The following is a 25,078-nucleotide window of genomic DNA, read 5'->3' as shown; positions in this document are numbered from 1 at the left end:
GGTCAGATGTTTCACTAAGGAGCACCCTTTGGGAGGAGCCGTCTGAGTTTGATATCATGGCAGTCTTTTTGGTTCTGGCCATCACGTTCTGCATAGACACAGATACAGTCGGACTTTGTATAAAGGGCAAAGATGGGTCCAGAAAAGGGCAGGCGGCACTCCTAGTCCTAGATTCAGCCGTCCCCGGTGACCGGCTGATCACTAACTTAGGTCGTGTCGTGTGCTTCCGTGGTGCCATTTCAAAAAATAAAAAGAAAATTAAAGAGTAAGAGAACTGAGTTACCTGAACGAGTGACGGTTGATGAAGATCTGGAAATCCGGGTCAGTCGGCTTGTCAGAACAGGCGGTAGGCAGAAAATGTCCGAAATGTCAGAGCAAGTTCAGGGGTCCGAATGTTCTCGCAAAGTTCTCAAATGTGAAAATGACCGAAGTCAGCACTTCCTTATATAGGCGAAGTGAGAAGGCGAAGGGTCGCTTCCAAATTCAAAATGTGGGCGGGAAAATCTCTCGGCCGTTTGCAAGGTGACACCTGTAGCAGGCCGTCGCCTCTCACCATGCGACACCTGTCACAGGCGACACGTGACCAGTCACGTGCCACCTGTGAGGGGCAAATGATTAGGGGATTTTTATCCTCCAATCACCGTCTGACAAGTGGACCAACCAGGTTCCGCCACGTGTCCTTCACGTAGGCCAATAGGAGCCTGCCACGTGTCAATCACAGATACGTCCTCTGCGGACCAATTGAGACACGCCATGTGTCCGCCCATGCCAAATGGGAAAACCGGCCACCAAGGCCCAATCCTGTTTAGAGGCCCGGTCAGCCCTAGGTTTACCCTAAACCTAGAGAGTGGCACGCTTCTCAAGACTATAAATACTCCTCTTAATCCTCATTAAGAGAAAGACAGAAAAGAGAGAATCAGAGAGAGAAAAAGTGACAGAACACTAATCACTCACGGATTATACATTAAACACTCTCACCTAGAGAGACCTTATTGCTTTAATTTCCGTAATCATTACTCCTTAATCAGGTACTAACTTGACCGTTGGAGGCGGAGCTCTCAGGAGTCTCCGTTATTTTGCAGGTACAGGCGGCCGGTTCCAGTCTCGGTGTTGTAACTCTCCCGCAGGACATCAGAAAACCCCGAAACACTTAATTTTATTGATATTTCTCTAATCTCTATTCTCCAGAATCTCCAACCTCCAGTTCTCCTCTATCCAAAAAACTTTAGGTTGCCACTTTTTCTATGACAATTAAAATCGAGGAAGTCCTAATACATCACAGATTCACAGTTAGACACAAGCAAATACATAACAATGACAATTTTGTAAATAATGAGATTTTGAGAGTAGTACTGAGAGATACTCCCTCCGTTTTTAAATACTTGCTCCATTTTTCTTGGACACGTATGCCGATGCTAATCTTTGATCAATAATATCTTTAATTATCAACAAGTATAAATTCTATCAATTGAAAATTAATAATATATTTATTGAGACGATTCCAACAAGTACCCACAAAACTACATTTTTTCTTATGAATAAATCACAAAACATTAGTCAAAGTAGGACAAATGAATAGTGCAGAAAGTAGAAATAGAGCAAGTATTTCAAAACGGAGGGAGTAATATAGTTTTTTACTGAACATTCTAAGTAGTACTATATATGCTTTCATTAGTATAAAAAACACTTTTAGTACTATTAGAATTTCTAATAGTATAAAAGGCTATTATGCAATTTTACTTGTGTCTAACGGTGATATATTAGGACTTCCTCGTTATAATCCATAATTCGCTTTTCACAATTTTATTTTCACCGGTAATCTCTTTAATTTACCCTCATTTCGTTAATATTTTTCCAATTCTTCAATTTTACAGAATCTCCCAAACCCTAGATTAATTAATTTAATTGATCCTTTATTTTTAGATATTCTGCTATTAAATTGTGCAACTGAATCCCAATTTTCAATCTTTTAACAAAATGGATACACTGGAAACCCTTCCTATGGATATAATAATCATTGAAATTCTGTTAAGATTGCCTGCAAAATCACTTATTCGATTCAAGATTGTATGCAAATTACGGTATGATCTAATTATTTTACCAAACGCCATTTTCCTTTCTAGATTATTAATTTTCAAGATTGTATGCAAATTATGCTAGATTTGGAGAGTATAGGGGGAGCTCTCTCTCATTTCCCTTTCTTTGTCCCTTGCTCTAAATTCTGAGCTAATACAGTTGTTTTGTTTACTACTTGGTATTAGTATTTTATCCCAATACCGGGCTTTTGAACAGAGCTTTCCTGCCTTGAACCTTACATATCTACTGTATTAGATGTCTTAATTTGTTTAGTTGGTTTTAGTGGATTTCCTTCTTTCAGTTATAAAAGCGTTCGATCAATTTGGGTGGTCTTTGAAATCTATTAACACCATGTTTTTGTTTGGTTTCTTTGTTGCTTACTTAGTTTAGTGTACCAAACCCAATAGTTCAGGCATAGAGACCATCTGCTAGAAGTAGCTATCTCAGGATTTTTAGGCACCATTAATTCTAATCATAACAAGAGAGGGAAACAAATGAAACTGAAAGTTTGGGTCATGTTGAACATACAAATTTAACAAAAGCGTATGTTGCACTTATTTAAGAACGAAGGGAATAAACATAACTTGATACAGGGTATCATTTTCTAACCTTGTGACTAGTGAGGAAGTAACTGAAATGATAAACCAGTGCCCTCGAGTTTTTCTTCCATCAATTTCTTCATCCTCTCCGCCATGGTAGGCGTTATATAATGGCTCCAATCTCCCACCTCCCCTTTCCTAAAATAGCTCTTTTTATCGTATATCTTGTTGATAACTCCGGTTTTGTTGACTTCCAATTCTTTGAGGTTGTTGATGCTGCACATCTCTACCAATTCTTCAACTACACCTTCACTTTCCTCGCTACAAGAAAATGGCATACCCACAAATTCAGCCACTCTCTTTAGCTGAAAGGTCGGATCCTCTTTCAAATCCTCGTACTTAAGGAATAACATCTTGTTTGGTTGCTCTAAACTCTGCTTCCAATATTCAACCACGTGCTCAAAGAAAGGACCGTGACATATTCTTCCTGCACAGAGTTCCTCAAAGAAATCCTGAATAGTAGGCTGGAAATCTTCTCCCAATATCTTTTTGAGTGGCTTCAAAGCGAAGAGCATGAATGACACAATTGTATCCAATGGATTACGTGCAATGTACAAAACCCGATACCCTGAAGCTTTGATAGTTTCCGGAAGGGTGGTGAAGGGCAAGTGGGTGTGGAAAAGTCTCGGTGAAGGTAGCTCGCTAAGATGGTGTGGACGAGGGTACTCAAAAGCTTCACCATAGATGTCATTTTCTAGGCGATGTACAAGCTCGTGTGGATGATGGATAAGAAAAGGGCTTTGGTTACTAGGGCGTTTGAAACGGTTGACAACGCTATAGAGCAAAGCTTTCAACCAAGTGGTACCGGTTTTAGGGAAGCTCGCGACAATTAGATCACTATCCCTTGCAATGAAGTGTCTTTGAAACATGAGACTACTCTTGAACAAATCAGTTTCAACAGGATACCAGAAGCCTTGGTATTTTATCAATTCAATCTTGCCCAAGGAAAGTTCCTTAGGAAGACTTTGCTTAAGCTGCTCAACTTCCTCGTCACTGATGACGACTCGTGTTTCTTCCTCCTCGTGATGTTCATTTGGATTCATTTTTGTGGTTTCCATTGTTAACTCATAAAACAATTACGTTGTCTTCTAAAAGACTCATATCTAATCTACTAAAAGGTTTTTAAGGTGTCCATTAATATTTCTTCCTTATCATCGTACACTAAGGATGTCTCAAGGGCTAATATTTCCACATACTTACGATTTTCCAACTGTTCCCAACCTAATTGATGACCCACAAATATTTTACAACTATCAAGTGGGTTTTATCTTGTTATGGTTGTTGGTTGTTTGGCCTTAATTGTGTTTTTATGTGTGTCATATTATCAAGTTAGTCCCACATAGCCTAGGAGAACAATGAAAACGTGAAATTATAGATATACAAATGCTTTATATTCTGCACAACAACGTACAAGAAATCACATTCCCTCTCCGTTTTAGTATAATTGTTACGCTCATCTTTGCACAAAATCTAGGTTTTCGCTACATTACTAATTAATAAGCAAATTTGATTATCATCATTTGTTAATTTAAATTGAGCTACCCTTAAAGTCAACAAAATAAAAAATGACTCTAACTCTCTAAGGGTAATCAAAAACTCCATTGGATGATCTTGTATATAACACTTTTATATGGCCAAAACTAGTTAAAGAGCTAGAAACAAGGAAGGATGTGGAACTTTGTTCTTTGTTTTGTGACTTTGCAACACTAATCACAATGATGGTTCTTCACTCTTTCTAGATCCAATCAAGTTAGGTGATGTACTCTGTGTAGCTCTAGAAACACAATCTACTTAGATCACTTCTTATATAATTTAATAGGATGAATTCGAATCGATTTGACCCTACCTAATCCATTCATTGTGTTTTCAATAGTGATTATTTTTTATTAATATAAGCCTATTGATAATAATGAAATTAATTATGATCCAACTCAACTCAAACTAATCCAAATTTGAAATTAATCAAAAAGAAACTTATTCAAAATTGGCCCAACCTTCAACCCGATTCAAAATAATTCTGAATGAACTGAATTGACACCTCGAACACTACCAATAAATGAGTGCCGTGGGTGGCTAAGTGGCGCACCAAGAATATACTGGGTTGATTTTTTAATTCTTATTGAAAAAAAAAGAAAAAGAAGACTTGAAGAATGAATAAACAGTTACAAAGTATTCTCAAACTTGTATCAATTTTGTTTCATGCAACTGTAGTCTCTTCCTCAAATAACTTGATCGATTTCTGGTAATCTTTCTGATAATTTTATCTTCCTCTTTCTGTAATTTTAATTGAAATCTCTAATACCTCGAATATCTTTGTTTTTCTTGATTTATATCCTTGACTTTTTCTCAATCATTTTACGTCTTCCCTTTTAAATTTTTTTCCTCAAATTCAATTCAATTTATCGCATAATTATTTAATTTATATGTTCAATTGTTCAATTATATCGTATTTCTTTGTTGGGTTTGCTCCAATTTTGAATCTTTTTGCTAACTTAATTTCGCATTTCAATTTTTTGCAATACCTTATTCCCCTTTTTCCTCAATTCAATTCAATTATCTGCATAACTTTCTCAATTCCTATGTTTAATCTTCGAAGTGTTTGTCAATTTTCTCAATTCCCATGTTTGACTTAGTTATATGCATAATTTTATCTTCGAATTATTTGTTGATTTCCCTTTTGCTCAATTCAATTCAATTCGAATTATATGTATGAATAATTTTCTCAATTCCCTGTTTCATCTTCAAATTATTTATTAATTTTCTGCTGAAATTGCTTGAATTTCGATTCTTTTGTGCAGAATAACAACAGATTATGTGAATTATTGAAACTTTGAACAAAAATGACGGAATTTATGGACCTTCACTTTGATTTGTTGATAAATATATTCTTAAGATTGGGTGCGAAACCCTTGATGCAATATAAGAGTGTATGCAAGTCATGGTACTACCTAATTAGCTCCCCTCAGTTTACCGAGCTTCATCTTGATCAAACCCTAGCTCAATCGAATCCAAACCTCCGATTTGTTTTTTCAGCTCCCCATCTCTCTACTGCTGAATTCGACACTTTTGATCGGATCACTGAGTTGGATAACCCCTTTCGTAGTCAGGGTTTTGCCCATGTGGTGGGTTCTTGCCATGGGCTGCTCTGCCTCTGTAATTATGATTTGCACCTTACTATCCTCTTGTACAATCCCACGACTCGAACCTATAAGAAACTCCCCTTTTTGCCTAAACCCTCAAGCTTGTCTCATCGCTACTCGTTTGGGTTTGGGTATGAAAAAGAATCTAGGGACTATAAGTTTGTTAGGATTTTGCAAAGCAATGAGGGAACTGGTCCTTTCAAGAGCCAAGTCATGGTTTATAGCTTGAAAATGGATTCATGGGTGAGGGCTCCAGATGTTCCTTCCCCATTCTTTTCCTACCGTGAAGATGGTGTTCTTGTTAACGGTACTTTGCATTGGGTACATGAATTTATGCATAAGGATGAAAAGCGGTATTCAATTGTTGGATTCTGTCTTGGTGATAACAGCTTTATTGAGGTGCCTCAGCCTAAGTTTGAGGAACAGTCTATGAACTTACGTGTTGGGGTTCTTGAAGGGTGTTTATGTCTTATGGTGAATGACTTGGAATACTCAGATGTATGGGTCTTGAAGGAATATGGTGTGGTGGAGTCATGGTCTAGGTTATTCAAAGTTAAGCAATCACAACAGCTTATGTTTCTCGAGTGGCCCATTGCCTATTCTTTAAATCGACAGAAGCTTTTTCTGCAGCTGAATACTTGGAGGGTTGTTTCACTTGACTTGCAGACTATGGTGATCAAGGATGTTAAGGTCTGCGATTTCCCTAGATGTTTTGACACTCAAGTATGTATAGAGAACCTCATTATGTTGAAGGGTTCTGGCAGTGAAGCTCTAGACCATCAGCAGGGAACAAAGAAGAGGAGGAGGCGAAGGAGGAGGAAACACGTGCATCGAAGAAGTATTAGGTAAATTGTTTGAGTTTACTTGCATTCTTTTCATGTCGATGCCATGTAGGTTGGTTTTTGTGTAGTGTATACGTCTACCTAAGTAGCTACAAAACTGAGCTGTACTATATCCCTTCTTCTGTAGTGTTGATGAGAATTTGGAAGGCTGATGCATTAAATGGAAAAAGGTGAATGCAAGGAGCACGAAAAGGTAAAAGAGATTACGCTGCATTTTTTTCCTGCGAGTACTTGTTAACCTTAATTATGATGTTACTTGTAATATTGAGGCATGAGTTCCTGTCTTCCTGATACCCTGCTTATGAAAATTTGAGGCTTAAATTATGATTTCTTGTTTTGATTCTGATTTACATCACAAGGTCTGAGACTCTGAGTGTCTGACTGCTAAAAAGAACTTATATTGCATTGTGGCAGGGGAGGAGTGCTCTTTAAAAGGTGTCTCTTTTAGGTTGAAATTTCTTCACAAAAAATAATATGTACTGATAAAGATCATTGGCATCATTCTGCAATGTTGGCTTGCTGCTGGCTGCGTCGTGAAGTTATCTAATCGGATTCAGATAATAATGATTGATAGTAAGCTAATGAGAACTGGCTGAAAGCTTCCTCTCAGTGAGTTTATTTCAAAATTGTTTCCACTGTATAGTGTATACTTGTTTTTTTTTAAAAACTTGGCTTGAGTGCCTGAATGAAAAGCTTGTGCATATCTCCTGGAGATAATATGTAAAAAGCATTCTGTGATTATCTGTACATCTTTTAGACTTGAAATTGTACATCCTTCTTGGTGCATTATGTCGCCATGTTTGTTAATCTTGAAGCGTGTCATTCAGCTATCTGACTGCAAATAGATAGTTCTGTGTTTCTGCTTTGCAACTTACCTCTTGGATGATAACTGATGATCTGGGATGAAGTACAGACGATTTGTTGCATGGTCACCGTTAAACACTCTGTTCACAAAATAGATAGATTTAAGTGAACACAGCTTTATCAATGAATCATAAGGTTCAAAATGAATTTACACAAGAAAATTATATGTTACGGCTTGCAATTTACCTCTCGGATGATAACTGATGCTGTGATATGAAGTACTCCTGAAACTTTTTTGAGGTATGTGTTTAGAAATTGGGTTTTTCTTAAACAAACATCAATTATGAGTTTTATTCATTCCAATCCTATACCTCAAACCCGAAACCTATGAAACACCCCCTTCCCTCATATGCATAATGTGCTTTACAATAAGATTTGGCCCAAAATAATCCAAGCAAAGGAGTGTAAATGTGTAATTTATATGGTTTTCACTTTTATTAGTGTACAAAAGTACAGTAAGTATTTAAGACTATTTTATTTTTTGAAGTAAATATTTTAGACTAATTACGACATATGGAAATGAGACAATATTTTAAAATTTTATACGGATAAATAACCAGACGTCATGAATTGATTAAAATGTCAACGTGAAATTATGACTAATAATATCTTTAATTATCAATAAATTAATATTCGGATTATCAAAAAAAAAAAAAAAGATTATTAGAATTTACAATGTCATATTCGTGCTGTCTAGGGTTCGACTTTCTACAATTTCGTATTTTGGAAAAGAAAGGGTTTGGAATTTTGGAGATTCAAGATCGCAGCTTTTCAATTATTCATTAATTTTGGTTAGTCAGCTTATTTGAGCTTTAGATTATATATCTCCTTGATTATGATCTTGTTTATTTGCTTGATATTGAATATTGATGATAATTTTGTAAATTCAATTTGATGATTTTGTATTTTGTTTGAATTATAATGAAATTAGTTCAAGAAATTAAATTTCTGTGAAATTCTACTCAATCAAAGGAATTGAGATTTGAGCTTCTGCTGGACGAAATCTAAACTCCATAAATTCGTCAACTCTAAATGAAGAATTCCAAGTTCTCTAAAGTGAAATCTTGAGCCCCTTTTGAGTTGAAATGATAGTGTTGATTATACACTCTGTTTTACTCATCTTTAAACCCTCCAAGGTCTACTTAGCTTTTAAAGTACACTCGGGTGTATAATGTAATTGCGAGAGAAGAGGGTGGATCAGAGGTGTAGGATTGCTGGCTTTATTTAAATAAGGCTTTTTAAATTATAGTCTTGTTCTTTTTCGAACGGCTCCTTATGATGATTTTTGTTAGTTGACTCTAAATCTTTTTGGGACTAAGGCTTTGTTGTTGTTGACTTGTTGTCGATAGACTAATGAAAGGTGATGGTTACCGAAGAAAGTTTAAAATCAAGTAAAATTTAAATTGGAAGTACCTTTAAAGTCAAAATCTTGTGATTCTTAAAGATGAATTAGAGAACAATTTACTAAGGTTGCAAAATAAATTTACCAAGTAACAGTTTACTCTAGAAGTATTTGTATCATTTTGTGGTTATATACTACTGTAGTAGAGGAATTAAATGATTAAGTCATTGAGTAGGTTATTGTTCTTTATGAGATGATTAGGTTATTGATTATTTTTTCACTATGGATTATGGTAAACTAATATATTTGAATTGCAATCTTGCTATAAGTGGCAAAGATGGCTGATAATCCTTCTTTGCTTCCTTCAGAGCAACCCCCTGAGATCCTCCAAAGGTTATCTCTGTAAATTGTTAAAATTATTATTATTATTAATTTTAGATGGATTACAATAACCTCGATCCTTGGATTGCAGTCATATGGAAATGGAGATGAAGAAGTTAAAGAAGATTGATTGTCTTCTTTTGGAACTACTTTTTGAGATACTCTCATATCTGCCCGTTAAATCTCTGTTGCGTTTCATGTGTTTTCCAAGTCATTGTACAATGTAATCAACAGTCCACACTTTGTCAAACTTCATCTAAGCTGATCTCTCCAAGCACACTCGGAAGGGACCCTAATCGTTTTTGGATTTACTTGTATCCACACTTTCGACTTCAATGGTTCTCCCGGTCATGCCACCAAACTTTACTGCCTGGATAACGTTGATTATTTTTGAATGATAGTTGGATCATGCAACGGCTTAGTATGCTTGTTATGTCAAGCTGATGATGTTATGCTTCTCAATCCTGCCACCCGAGCCTGCAAAAACTTGCTAAAAGTCAAGTTGACAAATAAGTACATGCAATTGTGTACTCCTCTAGGATTTGGATATGATTGCATTACCAATGATTATAAGGTTTTAAGGTGTGCAAGATTGCGGATGCCTAATGCTGGAATACCTGAATGGGAAACTCTTCTCTATAGTTTTAGAAGTAATTCTTGGGTAATCATTCAGAAACCCCCTTGGAGTTGGGAGACTGTAAGATTATCCCCTGGTATTGTGGCTAACAATTCTTTGCACTGGATGGATCATGAGCGTAAAAAGATAAAATGTTTCGATCTTTTCTCCCAAAGGTATTATGAGATACCTCTTCATGAGAAAATTAGTCCTGGCAATTCATCTAATTTGTGTGTTTTAAGAGGACAGTTGTGTATAGTAACAACATTTTATTTTGATACATGGATACTAAAGGAGTATGGTGTGCATGATTCTTGGACTCGACTGTTTCACTGTCCTTCTGGGGAGTGGAGCAGGTTATACAACTCCTTCTCTAGTTGGCATACGGGCCTCAGTGTTGCTTGCTCGAAGGACGGAAGCAAAATTCTAGTAGCGCTGCGGGGAGATCCACCGAACTTCATTTGCTGTGATCTAAAATCAAAGAAAGTTGTGAAGATTCTAATCCCAGGCTTACCGCCCCAATGTCCCTTTATACTCCCATGGGTGGAATCTCTTGTACCCTTGCCAGATGATGTGATGAACTAAAGGAAGATCAGGAAAAGCTGGGTGATTTGGAAGGGATAATTATTGCTGATGCATGTTTGTTACTGTTAGTGTTATCTCATGCAACTTAAAACTCTTATTGTAACTTAAAGTCTGGTCTGTATTTATCCTAGAATGCCTAGCCAAACTATCTGCCGCTGCATTAGTTACATTATATCACACTTTTACCGGCTGCTGTGGATGCTAACTATTATGGGTTGTTTTTGGTTTCCAACTTTCAACTTTGTAAAACTTAAAAACGAATGTAGCTAAGATCAATCTTAATTTGTACAACTTATATTATATTTGGTCTTACGCACTAGTTTGGATTAGATTACTATTTTTACAATTCGGATTGAATTGGTTTCACTTATTTCAAAAATAAAATTTCAAATTTCGAATAGACCGAGGGTCTTTGGATAAAAATGAAATAAAACAACATACTCACAATTCCGTGTTTTTTTAAACATTACATCTACCAAATACAACTATGTTTGTTTTTTTTAAGGTGTTATACTTCTTTTTTGCTAAAGTTTCACATCCACATACGTATATATTAGAGAAACGCTTTACCTACAAAAAGGTACTCCCTCCATTTTTAAATACTTACTCTATTTCTCCATGTGTGGAGTTTTAGGAGAAGTTAGATATAGTAATAAAATGTGGAGATAGTGGGGTAGGTGAAAGAATAAAAAATTGTAAAAAACAAAAGTAGTTGAGAGGATTGGAGGAGAGAGAATATAAAATTAATAAAATATTTCCTCCGTTTCTATTTAGTTGACACGTTCAATTTAGGCACACATATTAAGGAGGGGAGTGAGAATGAGAGAATGATAAAGCAAGTGGGGTACACTAGTAAATACAAGGTGTAAAACTTACCCAAAAAAGAAATGTGTCAACTAAAAACAAACTTTCTAAAAAGAATGTGTCAACTTAAAAAAAACGGAGGTAAAGTATGATTTATCTTGGGTCCAATAGTTGAGAGAAATGAATTGAATATTATAAAATTTTTCCAAATAAGAAAATAAAACAAGTATTTAAAAATAGTTGGAAATAAAAAGTGGAGTAAGTATTTAAAAATGGAGGGAGTATGGAGAAAGAGTCCTCAGAGTACAAGATTTTACATTTGTACACCTTGGTCAGTTGGTCCCGCATTAAGTATTTACAAGGTCACGATGGTCAAAATTTACTAGGTCACGAGTTTGCTGTTTGACTGAACTTTCCGTCTAGGGTTCGACTTTCTAAATTTTCGGATTTTGGGCAACAAAGGGTTCGAAATTTGGAGATTCAAGATCGCAGCTTTTCAATTATTCGTAATTTTGGTAAGTCAGTTTAATTGAGTTATATTCCAGTTTTTTACTTACTGTATCTGCTTGAGTTTGATCTCATTTTTATGCTTGATTTTGAATATTGATGATAATATTGTGAATTCAATTTGATGATTTTGTATTTTGTTTGAATTATACTGAAATTAGTTCAAGAGATTAAATTTCTTTGACAAACTACTCTAATTCTTTTGATTAAACAAAAAGTTGAGACTTGAGCTTCTGCTGGACGAACTCTGATTTCAATAAATTCGTCAACTTCAAATGAAGAATTCCAAGCTCTCTAAGTGAAATCTTGAGCTAGAATTGATAGTATCAATTATACACGCGGGTGTATTTAGCTCTAGGTACAACCAATTCTGTTTTTTACTTATTCATACCCCCTCCAAGGATTAATAAGGAATAATCAAGTCAAGGTCAATCCTTGATTTGATCCTTGATTTAATCACTGATGATACTTGCACATTATACTCAATATTCCCCTTAATACTCTCCTTGATTCTAGTAATTTACATGTAAATAATATTCTCAATTATCTTCCCTTAATTCTCTCCTTAATGTTAGGCTGTATATCTTCTATTGCTTTTATTGTAACCGTATTACTTAGGGTTGTAATTGTATATAAGTTTGGCTTGTCTTTAATGAAAATACAACATTTCTTCTCCAATTCTCTATAAGGATTACTTAGCTCTAAGGTACACTCGGGTGTATAATGTTATCGTGAGGAAAGAGGGTGGATCAAAAGTGCAAGATTTTTTTTTATTTTTTTATTTTTTTTAGGATAAATAGTTGCCCATATTATTAAATCATATCCAAATCTGCCAAAGTGATGAGGATTTGGGGAAAAGGACTCAAGAATACATTTTCCACATTACAACCAGTATCCCACCTTGCAGCAAGGTGAGCTACTGTATTACAACTACGTTTCACATGGGAAAATGTACAAAGTTCAAAGGGCAAACTATCTTTTCTAATATCATCAAAAATAAGGTGAATAGGAGCTTTTCCACCATCATCAATGTGCACCGCTTTAACTACATTAATAGCATCAGATTCCACCCACACACGCGAAAAGCCCAATCGTCTAGCTAGCTGAAGGGCATAACGAACAGCAAGAGCCTCTGCACACTCTGGAGACGTGGTGTGTGTTCTTGTAGCGACCGTAAGGAGAGATCCATTGGCATCTCTGATCACAGTCCCCAAACCCGCCAGACCCCCTGCTGGACAGTGGGCATCTGTGTTGACCTTCACACACCCCTGTGGAGGGCACCTCCACACAGCTGCGTTACCAGGAACAGCAGCAGTACCAACAGGCCTAAATACTTTGCTAGCATACTGATTATACTCATGCACGAACTCAGAAATCCAGCAGCCAACATTGTAGGATTAGGCCTATCGTTCTCAACAATCTCAAGGTTTCTACACCTCCATGCTGCCCACAAAAACGTTCCCATAGTGCTTACTGCCTCGGCATTAAATTTGCTGCATAACCACACCCAGAAATCTGCAAACAAAGTGCTCGAAGCTCCAGCTAAATCACTCACATATGCACTAAGTGCCCAAATCTGTTTGGCAGCATCACAGTGTAACAAAGAATGCAAAATGGTCTTTCTTTCTTCCCCACACAGTTGGCAAGAAGCATCTTGAGTTATATGCCTTTGAACCAACCTGTCTTTACAGCAAGGTTCCTTTTTACAGCACTCCATACAAAATGCTGTAATTTGGGAGGCCCCTGAATTCTTTAAACTGATCGCCAAAGAGCATCATTGTTAGCCTGATTTTGCTGTTCAACACCTCCTAATTTTGCTAGCCAATACCCAGATTTTACCGTGTATACACCCTTCTTTAGTAACCGCCAGAACATAGCATCAGACTGGGGTCGAGACGAGAGCGGAATAGACAGAATACAAGCACATAAATCCTGTTGAAAAAGGCTATTGACCCTCTCAACATCCCACTCCCTCATACCATCCCTAAACAACTCTTCCACCAACACATCTTCATTCCCTCCGGTAGGCATCGTAGGAAAAATAATTCGGCCCTCCATACATAGCCATGGTTCTTTCCACACCTTAATGACACTACCATCTCCCACTCTCCACATCAACCCATCTTTCAAGAGACCTTTTGCCCCCCACATACTTCTCATGAAAAGCTAGGGTCGTACCCCCTCGAAGCATCTAGAATTGATGACCGTTTAAAATATTTTGCTTTGAAAATTTTGTGAAGCAATGTTCCATCATTCGTGTACAATCGCCAAATCTGTTTTGCCAAGATAGCTTGGTTAAAACATTTAAGATCTCTAAACCCCAAACCCCCTATTGCCTTCGGAAGACACAACTTTTCCCAACTCTGCTAATGAAGGTTTTTTGCATTCTCTCTAGAACCCTACTAGAAACAACAGAGGAAAGTATGAATATCATCAATTAGACCATCGGGGATCCTAAAAATGCTCATCATATATGAAGGAATGACTTGGGCAACGACCTTAATAGGTACTTCCTTACCCGTAACAATCTCTCCTTCCATCCATTTAATTTCTTCCATATTCTTTCCTTCAAGCACGCAAATATGGCCTTTTTGGATTTCCTGATGATAGTTGGCAACCCCAAATACTTTTCGTGTTTCTCCACTTCCCTAACACCAAGAGTGTTTATAATGGCACTCACGATCCACAATAACACATTTACTAAAAGCAACCTGTCTTACTCAAATTGACTTTCTGACTAGATGCTTTTTCATATGTACGGAGAATTTCAGCAATTTTCGAACGTTTCTGCAGAGTAGCTCTAGCTAATAATATACTGTCATCGGCAAAAAATAAATGTCACACTCACGGAGCAGATTGGCAAATTCTTGCCCCATGTAATTTCTTCTCATGAGCTGCTTTTGAAATTAAAATTAACGCAGAGAAAGCATCAACACATAATAGAAATAAATAAGGCGAAATCGGGTCACCTTGCCTAATACCTCGGTCAGAACCACAAAGCCATAAATCTCACCATTCACCTTAAAAGAGAACTGCAAATCCAGTTGTTACAGAAACCCATATTCAGCATCACTTTCTAAAAAAAAACACTCCACCCTATCATAGGCCTTACTCATATCAAGCTTGAGTGTTACCGTGCCATGTCGACCTTCACCTCGTCATTTCATAGAATAAAAGATCTCAAAAGCAATCAAAGCATTGTTAGTTATCAATCGACCCGAAACGAATGCATTTTGATATATAGAAATAATATCATTGAGAAACGGCTTCAATTTATTCGCCATTGTCTTTGATATTATTTTATAGATTACATTACAACAACTGATAGGCCTATAGTCATATATTTGGGTTCATTAAATTTCGGAATAAGTACAATACGGAAAAAAGGGCATGCATACCGCCGTTCCTAGAGCTTTGTTAGGGTGTATCTGGAACAATGCTTGCTTAATCTCCTCCGGGCTAGGTTCAGCATCAAGCACATTGTTCATCGACTCTGTAACAACACTATTTAAACGGCCAGACGTGAAGAGTGTCGAAAAATAGTCAGTTACAATATTGCTGATTTGCTTCTCATCATCTCTCCACACCCCATTCGAATCGAATAAGCCATCAATGCGATTTTTCTTCCTTCTTTGGCTAGCTTTTCAGTGGAAATAAGCAGTATTTTTATCACTATCTTTCATCTCATTTTCCCGGGGCCTAGCGTACCAATAAGATTCCTCTAACCTTTGGAGCTCACCCAAGTCTTCAGCTAATTTAGTACGCTATCACACGAGCATCAACATGGCCCCCCGACCACACTAGTACACTCATCATTCGAAAGCCACATGGCTTCGAAATGAAACAATTTGCCCTTTTTACCTCTGTCAAAATAATAATTCAGCGTATCAAGAATGATCAGAGAGTGATCAAATTCTTCCCTCACCGTGTGTTGCACTGAGAAATTTGGGTGCATTTCACACCAAGCATCATCATGAATGACATTATCAGCAAAATTGCCCCATTGCCATGTAAATTTATTTCCTCTATACCCCAAGTCACGCAATCCATAGTAATCAATGACATTTCTAAAAGCATCCATCAAAGACTCCCTTCTCACTACGCCCCCTTCTTTCTTAGACATACTCACGATCTCATTAAAATCACCAAACATAATAAAAGGGGTATTACACGCATCTTTTAGAGACTTCATAAGCTCCCAAGTCATATGCTTATTCATACTCTCCGGCCATCCATAAACACCTAAAGCTCTCCAACAAGGAACACCATCCCTATTACACACATCGACAACAAAATGGTGTGTCGAATAGGAAATGATGTTAATATTCGTATCACGCCACCAAAATCCCTTACCTCTCGATCACCCGTTACTATTAACACAAATTCCATTCTCAAACCCACATCTCCTTTTATTCTCTCCAAAACGTCTCTATCAATTTTTGTTTCCATCAGAAATACTACATTCGGCCTCTCCCTGCAACACATATCGCGGAGGGTCCTCTCCGTCCTAGGGTTGCCAATCCCTCGGACGGTCCGGCTGAAGAGTTTCATTGCTGTTCGGGGGTATGGTTCAAACCATCACCCCCTATTTGGTTTTACTGTCGCCAGTGCCAACATCAACATCTACCTCCGTTTCTCAGATCCCACATCTAACTCTGCATCAAACACATTTATCTTATTTTTTGCCAAACTCAAACCTCTGCCAGCCCCCTTTTATCTTAATTCCCCACCCCATTGTAACTCTCATCCATCCTAGTCACCCTTCTCCACTTACCAATCATTCAACCCTCCCCCTCTTTATTGTTTTTTAATGCCACTTCCTCCCTCATGTTCGTATTCCCCCCCCCCCCCCCCCACTTTCACTCTTTAACCACCCTCCCTTATTACACCTTTCATCATTCACGCCCTCACCCACAAACCCACCGGTAGCATTCTCCTTACCGTACTCCACTAAATTCCCCACTTTAGAAGTGGCATCATTCTCGTATTCACATCACAGAACATTTCTATTGCTATGAGGGTCATATACTCTAGCTAGAGTAACTTCCCGCTTCTTCGGTTGCATTTCAATGTCAGGCTCGCTTGTTGGTTTAAACAACAGCAACAGGCGCCAGCTTGATGTGCTTTGTATTGCTAGAGATCGAGCATCCCCCTCCACGAATGGCACCCAACTTCCGAGGGCTTCATCGGAGATGCTCTAAGCCAAGCACCATATTGATTGACAATTTCACCTACTGACTCACCGTCATCCTTTGCTCATTGTGATCAAATCTCCCACAAAAGAAACAAAAATCTGCAAGTCTCTCATACTTTATGTCCATCCACTTCGTTTTAGCACCATCACCAGCAATAAATATACCACGTCTCAGTGGTTTACGAACATTCACCATTATCTTCATACGGAGAAATTCACACCATCCTAGCGGGTTTGAATCATCAAGTTCTACAAATCCCCCAAGGGTTTCACCAACTTCATACATAAACGAAGCACTCCGCCAATTAAAAGGTATATCAAAAATACGAATCCACATCGGAGAATTGAGGAATTCAACCTCAGATGGTTGCTCTCCTCCCTATATTTCCTTCAGTAGCAACAACTTACCATCAAAGAACCATGGCCTACCCTGCATAATCCTCTCCTTGTCCTCCAACTTGAAGAATTGAAAGACAAAGAGGTTTGTATCCACCATATTAATTGCGATATTATCATTTAGCCTCCAGATCGGCGTGAGAGTTCTTTTCATTGCCTCAACGCTGAAAGTCTTCACCGTCCATAGTTTACCCACAAGCACTGTCCATAGTTTGGTCCTTCGATGAGCCTTTGACATCGGTCCCACCATCATTCCCAATCACAGCACTTTCTTCATCTGTCAACTTGAATTTTTCCCGGTCCTTTATTAATTCAGAATCCATATTGCAAATCAACGAGAAAATCCGACCTTCAATGTAAAAATCCCAAGAAAAAACGAGCACAAACGATCACAAAACTACCAAACCCTAGCACAAGGGACGACAAAACCCTAGCACGAGGGATGAAGGAAAATTTCTAGTCATTTAGTGCAGGATTGCTAGCTTTATTTAAATAGGGCTGTTTAAATAATTAAATTATAGTCTTGGCTATTTACAATTTCACGTCGTGTTTATTTAGTTAGTGCTTGATGGACTAATGAAAGGTTATGAGTTACAAAAGAAGGTTTGAATTCAAGCAAGAATCTAAGGAAGTACCTCTGAAGTCAATGCGATTCTTGCAGATTATATAGAGAACAATTTACTAAGATTGCAGATTAAATTATTAAGTAAAAGTGTGCTTTAGCAGTATTTAGTAAGAATACTTTTAGGGGGTGGATTAGCTTGAAAGATGATGTTATATCACTTTGTGATTAGATGCTAGTAGAGGAATGAGATGATTAGGTAATCCTTTTTTTTATGACATGATTAAGTAATTGATTTTTTTTTTTCATTGTTGATTATGGTAAACTAATACGAAGTGTATTTGTATTGCAATCTTACTACAAGAATGGATGAGCAAGTGGCAAAGATGGCTGATAATCCTTCTTTGCTTCCTTCTTTGCTTCCTTCAGAGCAACCCCCCTGAGATACTCTCAAGGTTATCATTTTGTATGTTTTATTTTTTAGGAAATTTTGTCAACAACTACCAATTTAAGTCTCTGTTTTGAAAACAACTACCTTTTAATTTTTTTTTTAAAACAATTATCACAAACTTGTAAAAAGTGAGAATAGCATAACCACTCTTAAATTTCCGGCAAGAATCTCCGGTGAGTGGGTCCCACTTTCTCCCTTTCCCCCCAATTTGACCATCCAAAATTACCTAATTACCCCTGACCCAACTACCTTCCCTTCTCTTCATTGAATTCCCGCCTAACTCCCCTATACTCTCCTTCATCTCCAATTTCAACAACCTTTGAATATTCTCACCTCACACTTTAATCTAGCTTAGGTCATTGAATTTGCCCCACCGTTCCTCACGTTTTCTCTCTCTGTTGCGGGGTCCAAACTTTCAACCAAATTGGAGTTGTCGTTTCTAGTTTGGGAAAGCTGGAGCTTTAATGGAGAAGGGGAAGATGGTGACAGCTGCCGAAGGACAAATTCCACTTAAGATCCATTCAATTTACCCCAAACGCAAAAAATTGTGAAACCCTAATTTCCCCAATTTCGAATCATTAAGCACCCTAATTAGCATATAAAATTCTCAATTTACCTGATGTAATGTTCCAGAAATTATTCCTCTTGCTCAATTCTTCGAAAAAGGAAGAAATTTGGAGGAAAAAATTAGGAAATTTTGTTCAATTGGAAAACGAACATTAGCTGTTATATAGAGAGGAGAGAGAAACAAAAATTGGAGGGAAAGGGAGAAAGTGGGACCCACTCACCGGAGATTCTTGCCGGAAATTTAAGAGTGGTAGTGCTACTCTAACATTTTACAAGTTTGTGGTAGTTGTTTTAAATTTTTTTTTAAAAGGTAGTTGTTTTCAAAACAGAGATTTTAATTGATAGTTGTTGACAAAATTTCCTATTTTTTAAAATTACATTTTTTTTAGATGGATTACATTAACCTTAATCCTTGGATTGCAGTCGTATTGAAATAGATATGGAGAACTTAGAGAAGACAGATGATCTTCCTTTGGAATTAGTTATTCAGATACTCTCATGTCTGCCCGTTAAACTTCTGTTACGTTTCAAGTGTGTTTCCAAGTCATTGTACAATGTAATCAACAGTCCACACATTGTCAAACTTCATCTAAGCCGATCCCTCCAAGCACACTCGGATGGGACCCTAATTGTTTTTGGATATACTTGTTTCCATACTTTTAACTTTAATGGTTCCCCCTGTCATGCCACCAAACTTTACCACCCGGATAACTTTGATTATCTTCGGAAGTTGGTTGGATCATGCAACGGCTTACTATGCTTCTCATGTCAAGCTGACGAGGTTGCTCTTCTCAATCCTGCCATCCGAGCCTGCAAACATTTGCCAAAAGTCACGTTGACAAATATGTCCATGGAATTGTGTACTCTACTAGGATTTGGTTATGATTGCATTTCTGATGATTATAAAGTTGTAAGGTATGCAAGATTGCGGGAGCCAAGTCCTTTTGCAGCTGTTCGCAACATGCCTGTTTCTGGATTAGCAGCGTCGCCAAAGTGGGAAACACTTCTCTACAGTTTTAGAACTAATGCATGGGAAAGCATTCAGAACCCCCCTTGGACTTGGGAGACTGTTATATTATCCCCTGGTATTGTGGCTAACATCTCCTTGCATTGGATGAGTTGTGATTTTAAAGAGGTAAAATGTTTCCATCTTTTCAGCCAAAGTTATTATGAGATACCTCTTCCTGGGAAAATTAGTCCTGGTTATAAACCTACATTGTGTGTTTTGAAAGGACAATTGTGTGTTGTAACATTTTATCTAGATATATGGATACTAAAGGATTATGATGTGCAAGATTCTTGGACTCGACTGTTTCGTTGTCCTTCAGTGCATTGGAACAGTTTATATAATTCCTTGTGTAGATGGAATTTGGGCCTCAGTGTTGCTTGCTCAAAGGATGGGAGCAAAATCCTACTAGCACTGATGGGAGATAGAAAGAACTTCATTTGCTGCGATTTAAAATCGAAAGAAGCTAGGATGATTCAAATCCCTGGTTTACCACCCCACTTTTCTGCTATACTCCCATGGGTGGAATCTCTTGTACCCTCGTCAGGTGATGTGATGAACTAAAGGGAAGATCGGAAAAGCTGTGTGATTTGTAAGGGAAATTTATTGCTGATACATGTATATCATCCTTGAGGATCAGCTGACAAGGGCTGATGATGCACACTAGGGAGAATCGAGTTGGTCTCTCAGAAGTCTGGTCTGTATTTATCCTTGAATGCTTTCCTAAACTATTCGCCGCTGCATTAGTGACTTTTTTTTTTTTTTTTTTTTTTTTTTTTTTTTTTTTTTTTTTTTTTTTTTTTTTTTTTTTTGGACACACTGCATTAGTGACATTAGATCACACTTTTTGTGGATGCCAACTATATAATATGGCTTGTTTGTTGTTTTATTTGGTTCCCGACTTGTTCATAAATGTAAGTTCAATCTTAAATTCAGTAATATGAAGTGCAACTTATGTTATTATTTTAAGGTGAAGTGAACCGGGCTTATGGCTATGTTCTATTTACCTTATTTTTGCTTAATTTAAATAATTTGAAATGAATTAAATTTATTTTTGATGAAATTAAAATTTTTTTGAAGATGGATGAAATTAAGTTATTTTTACAGCCCTTATATCATTCTTATTGAAATGAATTTGTTTTTACTGATTAACACTGATTTAATTAAATCTCTATTTTTTTTTTAATTTAAAGATAATGATTTTTACTTTTTTTTTTTTTTGAAAGCTAATGATTTTTAATATATATATATATATATATATATATATATATATATATATATATATATATTTCTGATTTGAACTTGGTTTTTCTATATATTAAAGGAGTATAGAGTGTAGATTTATAGGTTTCACTTTTTTTTTTGGAACAAAAGCCGGACTACATTTAACTTCACGTACTCTGTATTGTATAAAGCACAAATGTACACTCTCTGTCCCTATTTTTTTTTTTTTTGCCCTATTTGACTTTTCACGGTCTATAAGACGCGTATTAAAATGTATATAGCTCTAATTCTATATGCGTAAAATTATAAAACTTGATATTAATAAAATAGATAATGAGATGAATCTAACAAGATCCCATTTGACAATATTATCTCATAATATAGCTTATTGAGAATTTACGGTCAACTTTATAACTTTATCATTTCATGTACATTTTTTTATCATTAAATAATTTTAATTTCGTAACGATAAAAATTATGAAAATTATATACTACTATTAATAAAATCATAAATTCTTATATGTGGCTACCACACCGAATGACCAGCCATCATAAAGATAATTTCATTAGTGTAATAGGGGTTTTTTAGTCTGTGTTATAGGGGTTAGTCACTCAATATTACAAAAATTACTTAATCAATGTTATGTTATAAGTGGCTAATAGAACTCATACTCAAAATTTACATGGTCACGTTTTTGTGGTTTCAACTCTAACATTGCCTTTTGGTTTCGACTTTCTACAATTCAGATTTTGGGCAAGAACGGGTTCGGATTTTGGAGATTCAAGATCGCAGCTTTTCAATTATTCATTGATTTTGGTAAGTCTGCTTATTTCAGATTTACATTTTAACTGCTACTGTATCTGCTTGATTTTGATCTTTGTTTATTTGCTTGATTTTGAATTTTGATGATAATTTTGTAAATTCAATTTGATGATTTTGAATTTTGTTTGAATTATGATGAAATTAGTTCAAGAAATTAAATTTCTCTGAAAATCTACTCTAATTCTTTTGATTAAACAAAGTAATTGAGATATGAGCTTCTGCTGAACGAAATCTAAATTCCATAAATTCGTCTAATTAAGATGAATCCCAAATTCTCTAAGGACTCGTTTGGATTGATGTACTGGTAGAATGTTTTTACTTAAAATGATTTTCCTTTTTTTCCCCATTTTTCTTTGTTTGGTTTGTGAATTCACATTTTCACTCCTTTTATAGAGGATTTGAATTATTTAAAATTGGAAGTACCTTTAAAGTCAAAATCATGTGATTTTTGCAGATTAATTAGAGAAAATTTTACTAAGATTGCCTTTAAAGTTGCTAAGTAACATTTTGCTATAGAAGTTTTTAGTGAGAATGCTTTTAGGGGGTGGATTTGCTTGAAAAGATGATGTTATATCATTTTCTGGTTATGTACTACTGCTGTAGTGGGATGAGATGATTAAGTTATTGAATAGGTTATTGTTCTGTATTACATGATTAAGTTATTGATGTTTTTTTTTTTTATCATGGATTACGATATATATATATATTTGAGTTGCAATCTTGCTATAAGAATGGATGAGCAAGTGGCAATGGATGATGATCCTTCTTTGCTTCCTTCAGAGCAAACCCCCTGAGATTCTCTCAAGGTTATCGTTGTATATAGTTTAATTTATTTTATTCTTTGTTTTTAGATGGATTACAATAAGGTCGATCCTTGTTTTGCAGCCATATTGAAATGGATATGAAGAAGTTAGAGAAGTCTATTGATCTTCCTTTGGAACTACTTATTGAGATACTCTCATGTCTGCCCGTTAAACCTTTGTTGCGTTTCAAGTGTGTTTCCAAGTCATTGTACAATGTAATCAACAGTCCAGACTTTATCAAACTTCATCTAAGCCGATCCCTCCAAGCACACTTGGAAGGGACCCTAATCGTTTTTGGATATATTTGTATCCATACTTTCGACTATAGTGATTCCCCATGTCATGCCACCAAACTATACTACCCAGATAACGATAATTATCTTCGAATGTTAGTTGGATCATGCAACGGCTTACTATGCTTCTCATGTCAAGCTGATGAGGTTGCTCTTCTCAATCCTGCCACCCGAGCCTGCAAAAACTTGCCAAAAATCACGTTGACAAATATGTACAGGGAATTGCGTACTCCACTAGGATTTGGTTATGATTGCATTTCCGATGATTATAAGATTTTAAGGTGTGCAAGATTGCGAGTGGCTTATGCTGGTATACCTGAGTGGGAAACTTTTCTCTACAGTTACAAAACTAATGTATGGGAAAGCATTCAGAACCCCCCTTGGACTTGGGAGACTGTTATATTATCCCCTGGTAGTGTGGTTAACAACTCCTTGCATTGGATGGATCGTGATCATAAAGTAATCAAATGTTTCGATCTTTTCACCCAAAGGTATTATGAAGTACCTCTTCATGAGAAAATTATTCCTGGCTATTCACCTACATTGTGTGTTTTAAGAGGACAGTTGTGTGTTGTAACATTTTATTTAGATATATGGGTACTAAAGGAATATGGTGTGCAAGATTCTTGGACTCGAGTATTTCGTTGTCCTTCTGTGCAGTGGAACAGTTTATATAATTCCTTCTGTAGAATGCATTTGGGCCTCAGTGTTGCTTGCTCAAAGGATGGGAGCAAAATTCTACTAGCAGTGATGGGAGATAGACAAAACTTCATTTGCTGCGATTTAAAATCAAAAGAAGCTACGAAGATCCAAATCCCAGGTTTACCACCTCGATCTCCTGCTATACTCCAGTGGGTTGAATCTCTTGTACCCCTGTCAGATGATGTGATGAACTATAGCGAGGGAAGATTGGAAAAGCTGTGTGATATTGAAGGGAAATTAATTGCTGATACATGTATATGGGCGGTATCTCTTGAAACTTAGAACTGTTATTGCTGCTTGATATGTAGTTTACTTCATCCTTGTGTATCAGTTGACAAGGGCTGATCGTGCACCTTAGGGAGGATCGGGTGTTGTACCCAAGTTTCGAATTGTTCTTGCAAAATTATTGTCTGTAATTATTCTAGAATGCTTAGCTAGATTAATTAAAATATGAATTTGGATCGAGGTTGTTTGGATTTTTATAAAATAAAAAAAAAATTATATAAATATATTATTGAACAGATTTTATATGAATTGCTAATCCTCTTTAATTATGTTGATGTTCATATTGTTGCACTTTTCTATTGATTCTTTAAATTATGAGTCAATGTTAGGATTCGTAATGGTTAATACAGACAAAGGATAAGTCTTATGTATACCAAATAACCACTGAGATAAGTCTTCTGTATACTAGGATTATAAATGTAATTAAGTCATGGGGTTAAGTTTTAATAATATGATTAATCTTATAAATTGTAAAAAAAAATGTAAGTTGTATCTACATTGGGTCAAACTACCTAATCCGATACTTAATCAAATAGGATTTCGTAGAAATTCATTTAGGATCGGACTTGAATTTCAAGCCCATTTTAATTCCGATTTTTACATTATATATATACACTCATTGTTGCCGCAATGCCGCATAAAAAGCATAACAAATCAAGCAAGGTATTTCTCGTAATCCTTATTCCTCTATTTATCTTGTTCAATCCATCTTGTTTTTAATACTAACCAAAGATTATAAAAGGTGATTACGGAGGTTTTGCATTATAACATGAAATTTGATCAAGAATTGAATGCATATATTTTAGACCTCATATTTTACGTGCTGATTGAATGTTTATTGTAAATTTGTAGGTATATGTATATATGGATCGTTCTATTAGGAAGTATGTTCAACTTCCAACGGATATAATTATACAAATTTTGTCAATTCTACCCGTCAAGTCTCTTCTATATTTTAGGTGTGTTTCAAATCATGGCGGAACCAAATCGACAGCAAAGATTTCGTTAATATCCAA

General features: G+C 36.3%; 6 protein-coding genes across 9 annotated transcripts; 4 read left to right on the top strand and 2 right to left on the bottom strand.

Annotated features, from left to right (window-relative positions):
- Positions 1-2,563: 2,563 nt before the first annotated feature.
- Positions 2,564-3,871, bottom strand: LOC110687103 (cytosolic sulfotransferase 5-like). Its single transcript, XM_021863724.1, has one exon. The coding sequence runs from the start codon at positions 3,731-3,733 to the stop codon at positions 2,693-2,695; it is 1,041 nt and encodes a 346-aa protein (XP_021719416.1). The 5' UTR covers positions 3,734-3,871; the 3' UTR covers positions 2,564-2,692.
- An 884-nt stretch (positions 3,872-4,755) lies between these two features.
- On the top strand, positions 4,756-7,464 carry LOC110687450 (F-box protein CPR30-like). Its single transcript, XM_021864104.1, has 4 exons — positions 4,756-4,917; positions 5,474-6,660; positions 6,785-6,850; positions 7,072-7,464. Exons 2-3 carry the CDS (start codon positions 5,516-5,518, stop codon positions 6,807-6,809), a joined length of 1,170 nt encoding a protein of 389 aa, XP_021719796.1. The 5' UTR covers positions 4,756-4,917; positions 5,474-5,515; the 3' UTR covers positions 6,810-6,850; positions 7,072-7,464.
- A 1,736-nt stretch (positions 7,465-9,200) lies between these two features.
- LOC110687545 (F-box protein CPR30-like) lies at positions 9,201-10,445 on the top strand. Its single transcript, XM_021864203.1, has 3 exons — positions 9,201-9,256; positions 9,336-9,460; positions 9,646-10,445. The coding sequence occupies exons 1-3, from the start codon at positions 9,201-9,203 to the stop codon at positions 10,443-10,445; spliced, it is 981 nt and encodes a 326-aa protein (XP_021719895.1).
- A 1,172-nt stretch (positions 10,446-11,617) lies between these two features.
- Positions 11,618-20,943, top strand: LOC110687448 (F-box protein CPR30-like). 3 transcript variants are annotated; one of them, XM_021864099.1, is made up of 3 exons: positions 11,618-11,764; positions 18,273-18,363; positions 19,350-20,943. In XM_021864099.1, exons 2-3 carry the CDS (start codon positions 18,278-18,280, stop codon positions 20,494-20,496), a joined length of 1,233 nt encoding a protein of 410 aa, XP_021719791.1. In that variant the 5' UTR covers positions 11,618-11,764; positions 18,273-18,277; the 3' UTR covers positions 20,497-20,943. The 3 variants fall into 3 exon arrangements, with proteins under 3 accessions (XP_021719791.1, XP_021719793.1, XP_021719792.1); XM_021864101.1 differs by lacking the exon at positions 18,273-18,363; XM_021864100.1 differs by lacking the exon at positions 11,618-11,764 and having other exon boundaries at positions 11,771-18,363.
- LOC110687544 lies at positions 12,569-13,473 on the bottom strand. Its single transcript, XM_021864202.1, has 2 exons — positions 13,104-13,473; positions 12,569-13,047 (listed from the first exon to the last, which is right to left on the bottom strand). Exons 1-2 carry the CDS (start codon positions 13,471-13,473, stop codon positions 12,569-12,571), a joined length of 849 nt encoding a protein of 282 aa, XP_021719894.1.
- A 772-nt stretch (positions 20,944-21,715) lies between the features above and the next one.
- On the top strand, positions 21,716-24,291 carry LOC110687449 (F-box protein CPR30-like). 2 transcript variants are annotated; one of them, XM_021864103.1, is made up of 2 exons: positions 21,716-21,973; positions 22,831-24,291. In XM_021864103.1, exon 2 carries the CDS (start codon positions 22,875-22,877, stop codon positions 24,057-24,059), a length of 1,185 nt encoding a protein of 394 aa, XP_021719795.1. In that variant the 5' UTR covers positions 21,716-21,973; positions 22,831-22,874; the 3' UTR covers positions 24,060-24,291. The 2 variants fall into 2 exon arrangements, with proteins under 2 accessions (XP_021719795.1, XP_021719794.1); XM_021864102.1 differs by having other exon boundaries at positions 21,717-21,973; positions 22,865-24,291.
- Positions 24,292-25,078: the final 787 nt, after the last annotated feature.

The sequence above is a fragment of the Chenopodium quinoa genome, unplaced genomic scaffold (assembly GCF_001683475.1).
Source record: "Chenopodium quinoa cultivar QQ74 unplaced genomic scaffold, ASM168347v1, whole genome shotgun sequence".
NCBI lineage: Eukaryota > Viridiplantae > Streptophyta > Magnoliopsida > Caryophyllales > Amaranthaceae > Chenopodium > Chenopodium quinoa.
The sequence above is the reverse complement of the archived record's forward strand: the minus strand, read 5'-3'. Positions and strand labels throughout refer to the sequence as shown.